At 58.4% G+C, this 19,583-nt stretch overlaps 1 protein-coding gene across 2 annotated transcripts in view; it reads right to left on the bottom strand.

The window, feature by feature from the left end:
• KCNQ4 (potassium voltage-gated channel subfamily Q member 4) overlaps positions 1-19,103 on the bottom strand; it is a 57,404-nt gene extending 38,301 nt beyond the window's left edge. For both annotated transcript variants that reach the window (XM_088835182.1, XM_055403029.2), the window contains exon 1: positions 18,503-19,103. In XM_088835182.1, the coding sequence (XP_088691308.1) occupies positions 18,503-18,816 (314 nt within the window). In that variant the 5' untranslated portion in view covers positions 18,817-19,103. The remainder of the gene's footprint in view (positions 1-18,502) is intronic.
• Between the last annotated feature and the right edge of the window lie 480 nt (positions 19,104-19,583).

Here is a 19,583-nt window from a genome sequence, read left to right as displayed (position 1 = left end):
TTTATTTGCAGGGCACTCCTGTGTGTGGAAAGTCTAGAGAGACTTCCTTCAACCTCCAAAGTGTGTTAGTCGCTCAGTGGTGTCTGACTCTTTGCGACTCCAAGGACTGTAGCCCACCAGGTTCCTCTGTCCACGGGATTCTCCAGGCAAGAATACTGGAGGGGGTAGTCATTCCCCTCTCCAGAGCATCTTCCCAACCCAGGGATCTAACCTGGGTCTCCTGCATTACAGGCAGATTCTTTACCATCTGAGCCACGAGGGAAGCCCTTCAACCTCCAAAACTCCTCTATAATTGAATAATGATAGCAAGGAGGAGTCAGGGTAGATCAAAGCAGGACTTTCAAAATCTCATTAGCCACAGAAAGAGGGAAGAGGTCGGGGGAAGGGGACAGATTGCACCTCTTGTCCTGGCGCCCCCTCCTCTCCTGGCGCCCCCTCCTCTCCTAAGGAGGACAGAACCCTACGCATTTGTGAACCAAAAGAACTCAGCCTTGGCTGCATGACCTTGAGCAAGTGAACTGTCTCTCTCTGGGACTCTGTTTCTCCGTCTGTCTAATGGGGCCAATGATCCCTCTTGCGGCAGCTTGGAGGCAGGGATCTGGCTCGCTTGAATCCCGCCCTGAGGGGTTGCAGAAAGACTTGGGTTCACTTCGGGACACTGAGGAGGCTGACAGCAGGCGGGGCTCCTCGGGAGAAGGAGGGGTTCCTGGCAAGGAGGGTTCCGGAGGGACTCCTCCCTCGGCACGGCCTCCCTCCCTTCCTCCCCAGGGGCCCCTTCCCGCCCCGGGGTCTGCGGGGCTGACCCGGCCTTGCCGGTGCGGGGAGGAGCTACTGGAAGGGGCGGGGCGCGGTGGTGGGCGGGGCTCCGGCGGTCCCTGGAAGGGGCGGAGCGTCGCCGACACCCAGCACCGCTCGCGGGAGGGGTGCGGGCGGTGCTCAGGCTCAGGTTACCTTCCTGCGGCCTCCCCCGCCCCGCCGGCTTCTTTTTCCGTTTCCAAATTAACAATTGAAAACGCTGCGGCCTGAAAGGCGAGCAGCGGGCCAAGCGGAAAGTGTGAAGGTGCCGGGTCCCCGTGGACGGGGGCCGACGCCCTGACTGCCCACGGCTAGCCCACCCACCAACGCCGCTTGCTGGGCACTCAGAGCCCCGGGACCCAGAGGTGCCAAGGCCCCTAAATCGGGTCCTGGACTGATCGGGCCCCTGGTACTGCTCTGGCCAGTGTTGTCGGACCCAGTCCCCAGACTCAGGGTGGTGCCAGCCCCCGAGGAGGGTGGGGGGAGGCACTAGGGCTGGGTTACTACTCTCGAGGCTGAGTGCCCAGGAGAGGCAGCCCGGTGCCAAGCAGCACCCTCATCGTATCGTCCTTAAGGGCTCCCAGAGTCAGATAGGTTCGCGGGTGAACGGATCAAACCAGGCATGTCACCTTACAGAGACTCAGTTTCCTCATCTGGCAAATGGGGAGGGAAGATACACGGACCATAGGGAGCTGGTCGTGAGGACTAAATTAAATGAGAGGATCCATGAGGCTGGCCACAGTGAACGCAGTAGACAGTAACTGTTATTATCTTGGTTGATAATGATGATGATATTGAGCCCTTAGCACTCCTCCACCTCTACCCACAGCCAGAGGAGCTGTCCACCAATGGGGAATCCTGGAGCTGACAGGTCTTTCCCTCCCCTCACTTCCTTGGGACTTTCCAAAGCCCCACATGATAAAGCACCGAGGCCAGGAAGTTTCTTGTGAGGGGCTCAAAGTCACAGGTAAGTGAAAAGGACTAGGGCCTGAGCCAGAGTGCTGCCCCCAGGCCCCGGGTTCTTCATGGAGATGGGTGGTCCCTGGGGTTGAGACCATGGTCATTGAACCCCCCCTCCCAATGTTCTGAAGATGGGTGCTAATGCCAGGGAAGCTGGAATGAACCAGTGGGTAATGAAGAGAGGCCCCACTCCCGGGCATCCAACAGCATGGACCAAAGAGCCAGAGGGGGAACATCAGGGAAAGATACAGTTTCTAGGCCCCAGCCCCCCATGATGTAAGCTCCATGAATGAAGCAACTTCCCTATCTTGTTCACCACTGTCTTTCCTACACCTCAGACAGGACTTGGTGCAAGAGCAGCTTATCAATAAATATTGGTTGAGTGAATGAATGAACAGGTTCCCTCTTACACAGCTGTGGGCTTCCACTTGCCACCTATCTGTGGAGATGGGTGTGGGAAGAGGTGCTCCTCTCCCCAGCATGGAGACCCAGGGCAGCGGAATGGTGGGAGAAAGAGGCAGAAACCAAGCCAGAGCAAAGGAGACACAGGAGAGGAGGTTCCAGAAGGCAAAGTTGAGACCAACTCTTTCTTCCCAGCCCCTCACTCCTGTCCTGCCAAGCACTCACCCCATCCTCCTCCCTTCTTCCCTCTTCACTGACCACCATGGCTCCACTCTTTCCCCATCCTCACCTCAGTTCACTAAACCTTGCAGTCTGAGCACCCCTCCCTGATTTACAATCCTACAATGACACCTCACGGTTCACCACCTGAGGTTCTCAGCCCAGAGTCTGAGGCTCTCAGCCCAGAGTCTGAGGCTGTACACACACTAGGCATTGGCCACACTCACCCTTCCATACCCTATTTCCACCTTGGTGACTTTCGTGTTCTCTCCTCTCCTCGGGATTGTCCCCCTTCTTACCCAAGAATCCCTGATCTGCTTTGAGGAACGCTAGCCCAGCCCCTCGGAGAAGGCAATGGCACCCCACTCCAGTACTCTTGCCTGGAGAATCCCATGGACGGAGGAGCCTGGTGGGCTGCAGTTCATGGGGTCACTAAGAGTCGGACACGACTGAGCGACTTCCCTTTCACTTTTCACTTTCATGAATCGGAGAAGGAAATGGCAGCCCACTCCAGTGTTCTTGCCTGGAGAATCCCAGGGACAGGGGAGCCTGGTGGGCTGCCGTCTATGGGGTTGCACAGAGTCGGACACAACTGAAGCGACTTAGCAGCAGCAGCAGCAGCCCAGCCCCTGGTTGGGATTCCTGGCCCCCTCTGGGGACCCCAGACCCCTTTGTGCAGTGACAGTTTCTACCTCTATCCACTCCCACCCCACCACTACCAGCTCATTAAGATCCATCCATCAAGGGTAAAGCCTGTTCTGACTCCTCCGCATCTCCCAGGCCGGCCAAGTAGAAGCTCAGACAGTATCTGGGAGGAAACAAGAAGACCCAGGTCTCCAGGGCCTTGAGTATCCGTGAGTCAGGAATTTCCCACTGTCCTCTGCAGCCTGAGATTTCTGGGTAAGGGCACCTTGGGGTTCCTACAGAGGTGGGTGGATGGAGGGAGAGCCAATGTAAGTCCATCCTGAATGCTGGTGGGATTGGGAAAGAGTACAAATGGAGACCCACACACTATAAGCCAACAAGCTATTAAATAAAATACGTGCTATCCTTCAGGATAGCATATTCACCTTCACTCAAGGCATATTCACCTTCATACCGATCTGGAAGGCTAGGTTCGAGTTTAAAATCTTTGACTTCTTGGTGTCCCATGCTAGAATCTGGCAGAGAGGGGACAGCCAGCCCCTGCTCCCCTCCAGTGCCCAGCCCCTGGTGTGCTGTCTTCTCCTCCCACACTGGGCTCATTCCTCACTGGAAGGGCCTCGGGTACATTCCTGTGGCGGCTCCAGCCTGCTCTGATCTACACTGGCTGCAAACGTTTGCTCTTGATCCCAGGAGCACTCACACAACACTGGACCTTGGGCTGGTGAACCAGTAAAGAGGCCTGTGCTAGCCCTGAAATGGGAACTCCAGGGTCCCCTGGTGTGTGTTCTAGAATAAGGAGGGTCATGCATAGGCTCCAGGTTGGTGGCATGCAGGGCCATAGAGGCTGAGTGGGCAGAAGTCTGGACCCCCACCCTTGATTCCACCCAGAGCAGCTCAGCTTTAATGTATTTATATATTGTACTCCTGTGTCACATTTCCTTTAAAGAACCAGATCTACTGATTAAAATTTGCACCATCAGGACCCTTTCCTCCTGCTGAACTGTGGGGAAGCTGAGGTTACAGGGACCACAGTCATACAGCAGTTTAGAGCAAAGGCAGAGCTCGATCCCAGGACTCCTGCTTCCTCCCCAGGCCCTGGCCTTCATGAGCACACTTCTGATCAGTTAGACCCAGTGCCTCTAGCAGACGTGCCGCTGGGAGGTGGTGAGTGCCCAGTCCCTAGTGGGGTTTAAGCAGGCCTGCTGCTGGGGCCTCCTGCCTTGACTGGGGCTGGACCCTCCACTTAGGACGCTCAGCCCAAGAGTGGATTGAGAGGCCAGACCAGGCCTGAGAAGGAGAGGGAGTCCTGGTATAAATAACTGTGGGGGGCCGAGATGTTTGGGCCTGTCTCCTGGGAGACGGCTGTGTTTACCGCCCAGCGAGGGGGGGCACGGCCCACACATTTGCCTCCCTGACTTGTAGCCAAATTTCTCCAGGAAAGGGTGGCTCAGCATTAGCCCCAAACACTCAAAACTCTGCACCCCATCAGGTCCTCTCCCTAACTCTGCCCCAGCCTGGGCCCCAAACCTCCCTGACATTGCCCCCATCCTTGAGTCCCAAATGCTGCATGGCACTGCATCTCCACCAGTCACAGATGACCCAGCATGTGCCCCCATAAGTCCCAACTCGGCCTCAATTGGTGTGGGGGTGGGGCGGGGGGCATGAGCAGGGCAAGGGAAGGCCCCAAGCAGAGGGGCTGGGTGCTTGCCAGGGATTTGAGCTGGGGCTGCTGGGCATGGAGGGGTGGCTGGCCAGGGACAAACCTCTCCCACGGCCCTGGCCAAGACAGAAGAGGGCTGCAGCCCCTGGATTAGAAAAGTACAAATCCCTCTCCCCACCCTGTGCCCACCCCATGCCTGTCATGTGCAGGGCATTAGGTGGCCAGACTCCAACATGGGAGGGGCTGGCAGATGCCCTGTTAGTCATGCCACGACCAGCTCTTCTCTCCAGCCAGGCAGGCCACGAGAAAAAAACCTTGATGCAGGAGGGCAAGTGGAAAGGTCCCTTCCCCATGGGGCAGCAGCTGCAGCCTGGCCCAAGCACAGAAGCACAAGGGCTGATGTGAGCTGAGTTCCAGCCTGCCAGCCAGTCTAACCTCACACACACACACACACACACATACACACACTTTGGCCAACTAATTGGTGGAGCTTGCTTGGAACACCAGTTGCTTTTCACTGAGAGCTCAAAATAGGAGCCGTGTCCATCAGGGGTCCTAGACAGGTGCCCAGACACCTGGGCTCCAGCCCCATATCAGCCACTTCTCAGCTGAATGCCCTTGGGCAAGTCACTTCTTCCTGAGCCTCAGTATAAAAATAGTGTAATAAATATCTTCCTCCAGCATTGTGAGAATTCAGTGAGATTCACTGAGTAAACATTGATTAAGCCCCGTGATGGGTCAGGCACGCCTTAAAGCCTCAAATGGGAGAGGTGATGCTCTTCCCAGTATGAGGTAGCATTTTGGACCCCAAGGCCAAAGCTCAGAGATGTGAAGAGACCTGCCCAAGACCACGTAGAGGGGACTTGAGCCCAGGCCAGTGCTGCAGAGAGGTTTGCACTGGTTCTTTATTGTTGATGGAGACAATCGGGACTCTTGGGCTGAGCCTGGACTCTGCCACTAGCCTAAGTTTGTTCCATGCCCTCTTCTGGGCCTCAGTTTCTGCATCAGTAGACTGAGGGGGCTGAGTGGGGTCGGTGATTTCCACACCCTAACTGGCAGACAGGGAGGGAACAAGGAGTTCAACAGGATAGGCCTGTGGGCTCTGCCCCTTTCCCCCCGATACCCCACCATTCACTGGGCCAAACCTGGGTGCTCTTGTGGGGCTGTTCTAAGATCACTGTTCTGGGGACCCCCACAGACTCCAGACCCCCCATCAGGTCCTACACCTACCCACTCTGCTTCCAAGGCCTCCCTCAGCTCATTCACACACACCTTCCCCCAGGCCAGGCTTTGCATAAGGAGCTGAACTTTCCATACAGGCAAAAACCCTAGGGCTTCAGGCCAGGTCCAGCCCTGGCAGGGTTAGTGGGTAGCTCCAGAGGAGCCGCTCAGATGGCTGGGCCGTGAGGGGAAGGCAGAGGGAAAGAGAGGCCAGGCGGGTGGCAGCCCCAGAGCTCCCCACGGGAGTCTGCCCCCCTTGCTAGACCCAGAGGGGCATTTCTCAGACACCAACTCACCCATGGCACTCCTGTCCTCAGTTTCCTTCCTGAGCAGTCTCCTCCAGGACGTCTCTGCTCCTCAGCCTGCAGTTCTCAGCCTGGCCTCACTCACGCTCCAGCCTCCTGTCTGCACTCCTCCCGCCCCATCCAGGCTCCCACTCTCCTGCCCTCTCTCAGTTCTTTGCAAAGGTCACGTTCAGCCCCACCTCAGGGCTTTGCCCATGCTAGTCCCTTAGCCCAGAATGCTGTTCCCTCCTCCTCTTTGCCTGGTTGACTCTGACTCCTCACGTTTCAGGTCTCCACTGAAACCTCTTCCTCTGGGAAGCCTTCCCAGTCACCACCAGTTTGGGGCTGGGCTTGGCTCCTCTGAGCTGGGCCCCCACAGGATTCCACCCAGACAGCTGCCAGCCGCCTGGCACATCTTCCGCCAGGGAGCAGGGGAGAGTCTGATTCATTGCCCTGTCCCCAGCTCTTGGGATAGGGCCTGACCCCTCAGGGACTGCCAGGCAAGGCTTCCCAAATGAAAGAGCGAGAAAGTATAGAACTGGGGTAGAGACAGAACCTGAACTTTAAGGCTCAGCTGGTCCTCACAGCAGCCTCCCAGCAGGCAGGCCCATCGAGGCCAGTTAGGTATGCATGTGTGTGCTCAGTCGCTCAGTCGTGTCCGACTCTTTGCAACCACAGGGACTGTAGCCCGCCATGGGATTCTCCAGGCAAGAATACTGGAGTGGGTTGCCTGAGCCATCAGGGAAGCCCCCAGTTAGGAACAATCTGGTGGGAAAGATGACAGCCTCTAGAGCTAGATTCTGGGGTTTGACTGACTCCTGGCCCCACAACCTATACTCAGGCAAGTAACTCAACCTCCGGGTGCCTCAGCCTCCCCATCTGGAAAATGAGCATAACCATAGGACCTGCCTCCTCTGGTCACTGAGAGGAAAAATTGAAAGAAAAGACGGCAAGTCCTCGGAGCAGTGTCAGCACACAGCAGGTCCTCCATAAGCATGGACTCTTATTATCTTTATTATTATTGAAAGGCCCAGCAACAGGGGAGGCTGAACCTCAGAGAGGGAGGTAACTGCCTGAAGTCACCCGGCTAGAAGGTGTCTCTTGCTTTCCCAGCCCAAACCACACTCCCCATGTATCCTGCAAGTGTCCTCCACCCTGGCTCGCCCACCTGAGCCCAGTGAATCTGCTCCCACCTTCTCACATCACAGAGGCCCTCCCACTCAGGCTTCAAGTCGGTCCTCCTGGATACTCACCGCTTAGTGGCTGCATGACAGGGCACATGCTGACCATTTAAGCTTCAGTATCCTCTCCTATGGACTTCCCTGGTAGCTCAGCTGGTAAAGAATCTGCCTGCAATGCAGGAGACCCTGGTTCGATTCCTGGGTTGGGAAGATCCCCTGGAGGAGGGCATGGCAACCCACTCCAGTGTTCTTGCCTGGAGAATCCCCATGGACAGAGGAGCTGGCGGGCTACAGTCCATGGGGTCACAAGGAGTCAGACACGACTGAGCCACTAAGCACAGCACAGCATCCTCCTCTATACAGTAGAGTAATGACAGTACCTACCTCCTAGGGCTCTGAAAAGGATGGCTGCTGCTGCTAAGTCGCTTCAGCCGTGTCCGACTCTGTTCGACCCCATAGACGGCAGCCCACCAGGCTCCGCCGTCCCTGGGATTCTCCAGGCAAGAACACTGGAGTGGGTTGCCATTTCCTTCTCCAATGCATGAAAGTGAAAAGTGAAAGTGAAGTCGCTCAGTCGTGTCGGACTCTTCGCAACCCCATGGACTGCAGCCTACCAGGCTCCCCCACCCATGGGATTTTCCAGGCAAGAACACTGGAGTGGGGTGCCATCGCCTTCTCTGCTGAAAAAGATTAAATGAACTACAATAGTATGCGGAAAATATCCTATATCTGGCACCATACCCCATACAGGTTAGACTATGAAACTCATTAGTATATGAAAACTGTTAGAACTCTGGGCCTCTCAGCCTGGCCCCAGTAAGGTTGTTACAGAGACCCCACCCCCACCCCACCCCAGGCCTCCAGCTACTCTGCAGGGACTCCTGAGGGAAGGAATTGCCAGTCTGGAATACAGGCTCTTCAGGCCAGGGTGAGAAGAGAGAACGGGCACGGGGGAGCAGGGAGGGTAGAGGCACCGGAGGCCCTGTGTTCCTCACAGCACTTTGTAGTCCGTGAAGCACTTGATGCTGGAGGCAGGCAGAGATGATAACTGTCCTTCTCCGTGGATGATGGGAAGCGGGAGCCTCAGCAAGGCTGAGTCTCCTGCCTGAGGTTACACAGTCTTTTAAGAAGCAGAGGTGGGCACCGACCCCCAGCCTGCTGACTCTGGGTTCAGTATTCCTTTAACTGAGGGGTAAACCCTGAAGCCTTGACCCTGGGTGACCTGCCCCACCCTCCGTGCAGACCAGTCTTGGCAAGAGCCCTAGGCTGGACCTCGTTGCACTCCAGGGCAGGCTGGCCTGGAGGCCCAGGCGAAATCGACAGGGCAGACCAACAGCTCCCCCAGCCCTCTAATCCTTCCGTTCCTACCTGGACCCCTCCCACTTCTGGTCCCAGCGCTCAGGCGGGAGGAGGCAGGATGGCACCCAGACTCAGGGATTTCACGCACGGGTAAAATTTTCAAAAACAATTTAGGGATGGCATGAGGTTGTTAACTTTTTTATTTCGCCAAGTAAGGACATTCTTTAAAAAATTCCCAGGCCCATCATTTCATAAAAGAAAGGACATAATCTCAGACTAAATGACAGTCTTTTACATGGAATAAATTTAGCTGTATGAAAAAGTCACCATGTTGTCCTTATTTCTTTCAGCTTTGCCTTAGGTCACTGAAAAAACCCCGGGTCTGCTGACGCATGTGAGAATCCTTTGGAGCTTGGGCTTGGGAGTCACACAAACATGGGTTTGAATCCTGACTCCACTATGGACAAGTCGTGTCTCTCAGTACACATGATTCCCGCCTTCTGAGCCTCAGTTTCCTATCTGCAAAATGGGAACATGAATAGTGCTGCCACATGGCAGTACCTGGGAGCTAAGTGGTCTAGTGTTTGCAGAGCCCTAGTTCTGAGAAGAGATCAATCAAGCCCGGGCCCCCAGCCAGTGGTGCCTCCCTGACCTGCTGCTGCCTATGGCTCTCCGTCATCCACAGGGTTAAGCCCACCTTTATAGCCTGACCCTCGGGGCTTTAGACACACCAGACTCTGTAGATCCTGGGGCGAAGAGGGTAGAGGGGCAGAGTCCCACCTCAAAGCCTTTTCTTTAGCTGTTTCCGCCACCTGGAGCACGTTAAGGACAAAAATCACAAGCGTTTCCAGCTCACTGCCTTCACCCAGAGGACCCAGAGAGGTCTTTTTTCCACTCCTCTCTAATCAGCAAAACCCTTCTCATCCTTACAGCCTGCCTCAATGTCACCTTTATTCCCTGGCTCAGCAAACATTCACTGATTACCAACCAAGAACTGTGCTCAGCTCCCCCCGCCCTCCACCGAGAGGAGCCCAGAACACACAGGGTGGGGGAGTAGAGCTCAGGGGTCTCTGAAGGGCCCCCAGTCAAGCTTCAGGTGGAGCGCGCAGTGATTCCAAGAAGAGGTGGTGGCTCAAACTGGGATTGGAAGGATAGATAGGAGTTCTCTAGATGATGGGGTGGGCGGGAGAGGGGAGGGAGTTTGAAGCAGAAGGAAAAGCATCTGGAGTATTAAAGTGCACCTGGGCACACTCCAAGCTGTTTCTTAGGCGAGGAGCCAAGGATGCTTGAGAAAGGGCTTCCTGACTTGGGCCCTAGGGTTGGAGAAGTCGCTCCTGGGGAGGGGAGGGTAGATCTGGAGACAAATGCCAAGCCTGAGGTTCCTTGGGGATGAAGAGGCAAGGGGTCCACAGGAAGCCTAGGGGTGAAACTTCAGAGCGGGAAGTTGTCATCACAGAGGTGACTCCCCTCCAAGTCAGAGGAGTCTGTGAGACACACCCTCACTCACACAGAAATTGTACATGGAGAGGAGGACCCAGGACAGAGCCCCAGGAGCCCCAATATTCAAGGAGCAGAGGAGGAGGCAGCTGACAGAACCCTGGGAAGAGCCCAAGGGAAGGGCCTGTGCAAGCAAGGAGCAGGGCACCATCCCAGGAGCCACATCCTGGGTTCAAATCCTGTTTCAACAACTTATTAGCTACATTGACTTTGGGCCTTACTTTCCCTATCTGTAAAATGGGGCTAATTTATTTTTCAACCAAAAGGAAGACAAAAGGCATGGGGCTGGGGGGAGAGGCATGGTTCATGTGTTCCTCCCCACCCTGTGTCTCTCCCACCAGATTGTTACCAGTCTCCAGAGGCTGGAAGATCAGATGAGTAAAGAAATCAGGGACTGCCCCATCTCTCAGAGGACAGGGTAGAACTGGCAGCAGCTTCCCTCTGTTCTCTGCAACTCTAGCACAACTCTCATCTATTGTGGAGGGGAGGTGGAGAAGGCCCCAGGTGTGCTGGATTCTTCCTCCTGGCCTCAGTTTCCCCAACTGTGAGGTGAAGCCATGACCTGCTTGGGCTCAGAGGCCCTTCTGCTTTTGATGCTCTGCGGCAGGAGGAAGGGTGAGAGGAGAAAGGCCTGTTCCAGACCTGCTGGTCTTGCCCCAGCGAAGGCGGTCCCACACGGGTCTGGGGCCCCATTGTCCCCAGGGCCCGTCCTTCCGGAAGAGGGTGGCAGCCCAGCCAAGGAGGGCAGGAGCAGAGGCGCCAGGATTGCGCTGACAGAGCAGTTCCTTCTCCCTTTTTCTCTCCCTACCCCTCCCCTCCCAGGGGACAGCAGAGCCCAGCAAAAAATAAACCCAAAGACAGCGACCTGGACCGGCCTGAGGCTCCCAGGGAGGAGCAGCAGGGAAGCAAGGAGGGAGGAGAGGTAGCCTGCGGCCACCCTCCCTAAAAGCTCAAGGGTGCCTGATCTGTTCCTCCCCCGCCCCCTACCAACAGAGGGGCTCGAGCAGCTCCATCCACTCTCCTTCCATCACATTGTGAGGGGCCACTTGCTTGATAGGGACAATGAGCAGAGTAAATCTTGTCCAATGCAGCCTGAGAGGGGTTCCCCAGCATTGGAAAGGGTACCCCAGGGAATCTCACTCTGCCTCCTGGTTTGGAGCAGTCAGTCCTTCCTGCTATCTGACCTCCATCTCACCGGCTTCAGTGGGTCCGTTTATCTCCAGCTCTCCCCCTCTTCCCCAGCTGCCTGGCCTGGATGTCTGAGGAGTCTCAGGAGAAAGTGTTCCCCAGAGCTCCCTGCAGGGATTAGGGAGGGCCCCTGGGCTGGAGACCCCACTCCACCCACCGCTCCCCAAATCTCAGAGAGGAAGGAATCGCTGAATCCCTGCTCCCTCGCCTCCCTCCCTCAGGCACTGCCCACGGATTCCCAGCCCAATTAGTCTGCTGCCTTGGGGCTGCCCCTCCCATTCTCCCTACCCCTCCAGGTGCCAACCCCCAGGGCAGGCAGATTCTGCCCTAGGGACAAAAGTTGCCCAGAAAACCTGGAGTCCTGCAGTGGAGGCTTTATAGGGGCCCCAGAAGTCTGATCAGCACCCTCTCCCCAGCCCCTCAGAGTCCCCGCTGGAGGCAGGCAGTCTTTTGAGTGGCCTTCTCAGTGCTGCCCAGTCCTCGGGGGAGGGGGGCTCAGGGAGAAGGTGCTGGAGAACTCTCACCACCCCGCACCCTACAAGGCTGAAGGTCTGAGACAGTGGCTCCTCCCATTCATCCAGAGTCCCACTGTGCCAGGCAGCCCTTACCAGCCCACTTTCCCATTTAGCCCCATTTTACAGAGGGGAACAGTGAGGCTCAGGGGCTGGGGTGGAGTAGGGGGCAGGCATCTTCCCAGCTAGTGTTGGGACCGAGACCTCTCAATCTCCTTGGGGATGCCCTGTGCCTATCCACAGAACAGCATGCTCAGGAGAGAGTGGGGGTGGCCCTCCCCTCCCTGCCTGTGCCTCTGGGTCCCACAACTCCACTTCTACCTGCCTGGGGCCAGGCTAGCTGCAGGGTTTGACCTCAGCTGTGCAGTAACACTCTCATGGATGCCCTGCTCTTTGTACACACGCGGACACGCACACACCTCCACCCTCTCTGGGAGCCCCCAGGAGAGGAGGCGGGAAAGCCCAGGGGTCCAGACAGATTCTACAGCCTCCTCACTGGACAGCCCCCACCACCACCACCAGGCTGGGGCAGACATGCTCTGTCTCCCTCTGCCTCCCCAGACCTGGTACAGAGTTGATGCTCTTTAACTCTATTTGTCAAGTGAAGGAAGGAACTGTCGGTGAGATGCAAGGCACCCAGCTTGGCGTCCTGGAGCCACCATCTCACTCGCTGCAGGACACTGGGCAGGTGTGTGACGTCCCCTCACCAGCCCTACTTTCCTCGAGTGGGCATGAGCATAACAACAGTGCCCAGCTGATGTAACGGCTGCGAGGGTTAACAGAGAGAGTGCCACGGAGCATTCCTCAGACGCCTACAGAGACGCGTCCTCAGGCTCCCCGTGCTGAGCGGCTCACCCTGCAGCCCAGGGGAACGCAGCTCTGCTCTGTCCCGGGGAACACCCAGATACACTCACGGTGCTGACAAGGACATCCATCAGACCTCTCCCCGGGGAGGGGCGCGATGACAACAACCACAGTATAAGAACAGTGGTGATACTCAGGTGCTTTCCCTCACTTGGCCCTGACAGTTCTAGAGGCAGGTATTATGAGTCCTATTTTTTTCTGATGAGAAAACAGAAGCTCAGAGAGGTTAAGTAACTGGCCCAAGGACACATAACTGCCAAGAGTAGAAGCAGAAATGAACCCGAATCTGGCAGACTCGGATCCCATACTCTTAACCCGCAGTGGGGCAACCTCTGGGGAAATGAAAAGTCCCCCCTACTCATCCATCTCAGCCCCACAGCTGTCAGACACTCAATTCCCTGCCGGGCCCCATGGCCCATGAGAAGGTCGGCCCTGGCCAAAGACCCACAGGTGTGAAAGAGGGCAGAGGAGGGACCGAGGAAACCTCCAGCTGGCTCCTCCAAGTCTGGAGAAGTCCCCACATGGCCTCCTCACGGTCTGCAGAGCCCTCCTCCCTCCCTGCTCCCCAGGCCATCTCAGCTCCCTTGACTCCCTTAAATTTATCACCCACTCAAAGTGCTGCCATTAGCCTAAGAAGAATCACCTCTTGAAACTCTCCTGGCTCCAACGTTCTGAAAATACAGATTTCTGCAGCAACAGACACTGAAGTTAGACATCCAGCAGGGCTTCTTCGATGGAAGGAATGAATGTACCACGGCGCTGGGATAGGGTAGTAGACAATAAAAGATCCACCATGCTCCAGTGACCCCCATGGAGAATGTGGGAAGGAGGGACCAAAGAAGCAGAAGGGGACGGGAGAGAGACAGAAGAAGGGCTCGAGGGCTGGCGGGATGGCCTCTCCACTTCCTTTCTTACAAAGACCAACCTAAAGGACTGAGATGGAAAAACAGTAGTACAAAAACTTTGGGTCACACCCCTAGACTTTCACCATTGCAAGGCCAAGTTCTTGGAGCCATCTTCCTGATCAGCTGAGCGATGAAAAATAGTATCTAAAGTCCTGATCTGGGACTTCTCTGGTGGTCCAGTGGCTAAGAATCTGAGCTCCCAATGCAGGGGGTCTGGGTTCAATCCTTAGGCAGGGAACTAGATCCCACATGCTGCAACTAAACTAAAGATCCCGCATGCTACAGTGAAGATCCTGCGTGAAGTGCAGCCAAATAAACAAAAACATTAATGTCCTGATCTGAGAGGCAGAAGGCCTCAGTTCCAGGCACAGTTCTCCCACCAACTCATCAGATGTGACCTTGGGCTTTAGTGAAACCAGCAGTGCACCACAGGGCCCTTCAGGAGAAGCAAAGGCTGGCAACGTGCTAGGAAGTCAGCCTCCCACTCCCACATGGGTCTGGGGCTGCCCAAGGCAGATGAAGAAACACACACAGACCCATAAGGGCACCCTGGCAGCTGTGGACAGGCAGGGGCAGAAAACTCAAGAGATGGGACCGACTCTGCTCTGTCCTAGAGGTCTCAGCTGGGGAGCAGACCCAAGTGTGCACCTGTGAAGACAGAGAAAAGGCGGGAGCAGCTGTGGATCAGACTTCTTTGCCTTGGATGTCTGCTAGGTGTGCTCTTATGACATCCATGGGCAGGTGTGTCCAAGTTGCCAAGAGTGCATGCGTGAGACAGACCGATGGGCATATAGTGGGGATGTGTGTGTGCAGAACCGTTGCCACGCACAACTCACGGCATGTGACTGCATGTGTGAGGCCGGGCAATTGCCACCCAATTTCACAAAATCCTGCCACTGCCCACCTCCCTACCCCCGACTGCCCATGTGCTAGGGACACAGGGACAAGGACGCGGGAGCACAGTTCCTGAGCAACTCAGGGTTGGGGTGCTGGCTGGAGACGAGGTGCAGGAGGAAGACAGTGCGGGCAGCCCCAGCCCTGGGCTGAGGCTCCTCCATGCTGATTGCGGGACCTCTCCTGAGCCTCGGTTTCCTCACCAGCACGAGGAGGGCACCAGCATCCACCTTGCCGGGCTGCTGAAGGACACAGCGACAGTGGTTTACAGAGGACACTTAGCTCAGTGCTTGGCACAGAGCTGATGATCCACACGTGATCAGCAATTTCAGTTCAAACTTCAAGAGCCAACCCCGGGCAGCCTCGGGGAGCAGCGGGGAGACCCCCTACAGGGAGTCAGGAGTCTTCGGCTCCAGCCCTTGCACCTGCCACTGATCTACTGTGTGATGGGTCTCCAGAGCCTCGGTTTGCTCATAAACAAAATGGGGCTGTCAAAATGTGTGACCTCACCTCCCAGGGAGGCCTGGGGGCTCTGGGCACCCTTTGCTGGCCACGTTCTTTCTCAGACAGTCATGGTGGGATGTGGGGGCACGCCGGGGTTGGGAGGCTGAGGGCTTCGGGAGCTGCCTCTGCCTCCTTCCCTCCCCATTCCCACAGCTTCTGACCCCAGGGACAAGGCTGCCGGAGGATGTTTACAGAGCGTAAACCTTCACTTAGACGAAGTTCGCAGGGCAGCTGGGGGCTGGGCGCTGCCAGAGTCCCACAGCAGCGCAGCAGAGTGGGGAAGACGGGGAGATGGTGCGTTGCTTGAACTTGCCCCTTGCAGCCTCTGACTTCAAAAGGGAGGCCGGCGTGGCCCTTGGCAGGGGGCAGCAAGGAGCAAACATCCCTTCCAAGAGCTAGGAAGCAGGATGGGTAGTGATGTGGTGTTTCTCAAAATTCAGAGAGCAGGGCCTGTGAAGAGTTGAGGGCTGAAATCAAGGACTGGGGCCCAGGGGAGGGGAGTGGGGGCTTGGTGACAGGACAAAGGGCCTGGCGGGAGGCGGGAGAGCTCGCAGAGCCAGCAGTCCCTCCTTCTGGATCTCAACGAGAAGACAGGAGTCAGCGGGTTCCCACTTCCCAGCGGCTGCAGCCGCTGGCAGGAGAGGCGGAACTAGGGCTGGTCCTCTGGGCAATCACCCACACCTCAGGGCCAGAGAAGGTGCGGGTTCTGGGTGGGGCCCAGAGGGACCTGGCTAGCAGGTGTGAGGAAGGTGTGCCCTGGGGTGAAAGGGCCGGCTCACCTCCATTCCCTCCTCTCTGAGTCCTTCTCCCAGAGGCTTCCCTGCTGGAGCCCCTCCCACCATGGCCCACATCTCCGGCAAGGGGTTCCTAGCTACCTGTGCACCCTGGACTCCCCTCATTTGGGCTGCCTGTGAGGGTCACTGGGAATGGCGGAAGGATTTTGACCAAAAGTGGAACAATCGGGCTTGAAGTCCAATGGGAGGAAGCACTTCCTGGCTCGCCCAAGACCCTGCAGGGAGTGCCCCCGCATCTGGAGCTCCTCAAGAACAGGAGAGGCCTCCCAAGCAGCCCCCTCCCCTGAGTCCAATAATACCATCCATCCCTCAGGCTCCTGCAGGCCCCTGCGGCTCACCAAAGTCCTTCTCACCCATTGCTCATCCAAGTCGAAGGCCCACAAGGCTGGGATTTCTCCCCACTCTGACGGCCCAGAAGTCTAAAGCTCAGAGAGCTGTGGCGATCAGTCCAAGGCTGCACAGCACGCAAGAGGTGGGATTCCTGACCCTCAGTCCCCGCTGACCTCTAAGATGAATGACCAGTTCCCCGAGATCCCCAAACATCCGGACATTTTCATGCCACGTTTCGTCTCCCAGAGCTCCCAAGAGATGCCTCAGCCTTGGGCTCCTGGGGACAAGTGGTCAGAACCAGCCTGGCCCTGGCCAGGGCATTCCTGGCATCCAGAAAGGGCAGGATGTGGGGCAAAGGTACCAGCAGATTTAGCTCCTGGAGAGGAAGAAGCAGCCCCTCCAGAGGACACGAGGCAGGTCCTTCACCCCCAGTGACCCTTACAGGGGCTGAGAGGCCGAGCCTGGGGACTAAGGACCCCCACCTCAGAGCCCTAGTGCTTTCCCAGGCCCAGCTTTGCCTTGGAAAAGTCATGTCCCAAGTGGAGCCAGCAGAGTGTCTCAGGCTCCGTGAGCACCCAGGCTGTAGGGTGGGCAAGGGCATCTCAACGCAGCAACTCTTAATTAGCAGTCTCCTGCCCCTCACACCCGATGCCACTGTCCCTGCTACCCCAGCACAGAACCCGCAGCACTCCAACAGCCCTCTCTGCAGCGAAAAATTCACCCAGGCCCTCCCAATGGGCACTGGGGATTGGGCTACTCCTAACCACTGACCCTGACCCTAAGTCTGACCTCATGTCTAGAGCAATCTCAACTCTCTGCCCCACCCCTACCTGGCCCACCCGAGGTCCCTGCACCAAGCCGTGGCTGTCATCCCCTGCAGGCTGGCACCCAGGTGCCAAAAAGGGAACGTGCAAGCTGAAAGAGCTCCCGTCCTCTACCCTCCGTGTGGTCAGGGGGCTCCTGTGCCAGCATTCCCTCCCCTCCCCTCGGAAATTCTGTGGGCCAGTTAGGACTCGGCAGAGGCAGGCAAGCGGGCAGCAGCAGTCAGGCAGTCAGGCAGAAAGACAGACCAAAGACAGGTGGAAACAAATAGAAGAGTGAGAGTCAGGTGAACAGGCAGATGGACAGACAGGCACACAGATCACTGGGCAGGTCAACAGAGGGGTGAAAACAGACTAGCAGAAGGAGAGACAACCCACACACAGACAGAAACTCACTCTGGCAGGACAGTCAGACAGGCAGAAGGACCATGGGATAGTCCGGTGAACAGGCAAGGGGACCACCCAGGAGACCCTAAGACCAGAAGGCCCTCTCTGGGGGCAGCAATAAGGGATTCATATCGGCACAGTTTCCAGGGACCAGAGGTCTCTCTCTCGGGCACCTTTGAGCGTCCAAGCGCCAGGCCCAGTCTTTCAACTGATATCTGCTGGGCCTCTCATGTTCCCGGCTGGGCCAGGCCGTCCCTGAGACGGAGCTCTGAGCTGCCAAAATTCACTCTTTACATCCAAGAAGGGTCAGTGTTTTTGAAAGTTGGAGGAGCCTGGTGAGGGGGAGGAGGGGGCCCACAGCCTGAGTGTTTCCAAACCTACCCCTCTCCTCTTTCTTTTCCCCTAGGGGTGCTCAGAGCCAGGCCTGGAGCTCCCTGGTGCGGCCAGGGAGCTGGGCAGGCTAGCTGGACGAGCCCACAGGGCAGGCGGCATGGCCCACTGCTGCCACGGGGAAGTTGAGGGTGGAAGGGAAGACTGAAGACTCATAGAAGCCAGCACACGCCAGTGTCAGAACTCTGGTGGCTCAAGGGGACTCCCAAACACCTATAATTGGGGACCAGTCCTGGGCTGGGGTGGAGGTCGTCCCTGGAGAGGGACATCTCTGGGGGGATCCCAGATGGGAACCTACAGCAGCTACAGGGCTGTGGAGACGGTGACAGTGTGGGAGGGCCAAAGGGTCCTCTGTGTCTGGGACACAGGGAGACAGAAGTGAGGAAGAGAAAAAAGAGAGCCACACATTAGTGGCTCCAGATTGGCGAGAGATGGGGGACAAGGAGCAGAACGCGGGGAGGGGTTGGAGAAAGGATGGAAATGAGGAGTTGAGGTGGGGGAGGTCGGAAGGCAGGTCAGGCAAGGGTCAAGACTTGGAGAGCGGGGTTTAGGGTCAGGCTGAGGGGGATCAGAAATCGGGCTCAGGTCTGGGGGCAGAGCGATGAGGGTCGGCCGGCCTCGGGGCTGGGGGGCAGGAGGTGGAGCCAGGGCGGGGCGGCCGTCCCCCCCACCCCGAGGCCCAGGCTCCAGCAGGGGCCGCGCGGGGCGGCAGCGCGAGGGCGCGGCCGGGACCCAGGGTTGCAAACTCACATGAAGACGTGGTAGACGAAGGCCCAGCCGCGGGGTCGCTCCAGCACGTTGTAGACCCAGTTCTGCAGGCGGCGGTAGCGCTTGTGCGCGGCGGAGGAGCGCTGGCCACAGGCGGAGCCCGAGCCCGAGCCTGGTCCTGGGAGGGGTGCGCCCGGCGGCAGGGGGCTGCCCAGGAGGCCCAGGCGACGCGGGGAGCCGCCCCCGCCCGCCTCGCCCCGCTCGCTCTGCACCGCCGTGAGCGCCACCAGCTCGGCGCGGGGGGCGTCCCCGGGCGGGGGTACCAGGCCGAGCCGGCGCGGGGGCGCCTCGGCCATGGGCGGCGCCGGGCGCGAGGGGGCCGGGGCCCGGGTCCGATCCGGAGCGGGGGCGCGCGCGGGGCGCTCAGCGGCGCATGGCTCGGACCCGGGGCCGGCGGGGCTGCCCGGGGCGGGCGCGGTCGGCGGGGGTTAGGGGTCGGGCCGGGGCCGCTCCGGGGCCGGGGGCGGGCGCTCGGAGTCGGGGGGCCGACTGAGCCCGCGCTGACCGCCCGCTTCCCCGGCGACTGGGGCGGCTCTTTCCGACTCCAACTCTTATTACGCGCTCCATGCCTCTCGCCTTTCCACCTGCCGCCGGCGCGCCGCTCACATGTCAGCCTCCCCCGCCCCGCCCCGCCCCGCCGCCCCCGCCCGCCCCGAGGCCGCCTTCCCAAATCGGGAGGGAGCGAGCGCGCCGGCGAGGCCGGCGGAGGGAGGGGACGCGCGGGGAGGCGGCGGGAGGACGCCCCCGCCGCGCAGGCCGCCGAGTCGGGGCGGGGAGCGGACCGCGTGCCGGCGGCCCCCGGGGACAGCGCCGGGGCCGGGCGGCCTGCGGGTGCCAGCCGCGCGCCGGGCTTCGCGGGGCTGCGTGGACTCGAAGGCCGGGCTGGGGGCGGGCGGGACGCCCCGGGTGTGGTCGCCGGAGCGAGGAGTCGCTGCCGCGGTGGCGGAGGGGACGCGCGTCCCGCGGAGTTTAGGTGCGAGTGGATGCAGACGTGCGCGCTGTGTGTGCCGAGTGGGTGGCTGTGGCTCCTCGAGGTGGTGAGCTTGAGTCAGGAGGGGCGGGG

Source organism: Moschus berezovskii, chromosome 4 (genome assembly GCF_049115385.1).
Source record: "Moschus berezovskii isolate FMDL1 chromosome 4, NW_MosBer_1.0, whole genome shotgun sequence".
Classification (NCBI taxonomy): domain Eukaryota; kingdom Metazoa; phylum Chordata; class Mammalia; order Artiodactyla; family Moschidae; genus Moschus; species Moschus berezovskii.
The sequence above is the reverse complement of the archived record's forward strand: the minus strand, read 5'-3'. Positions and strand labels throughout refer to the sequence as shown.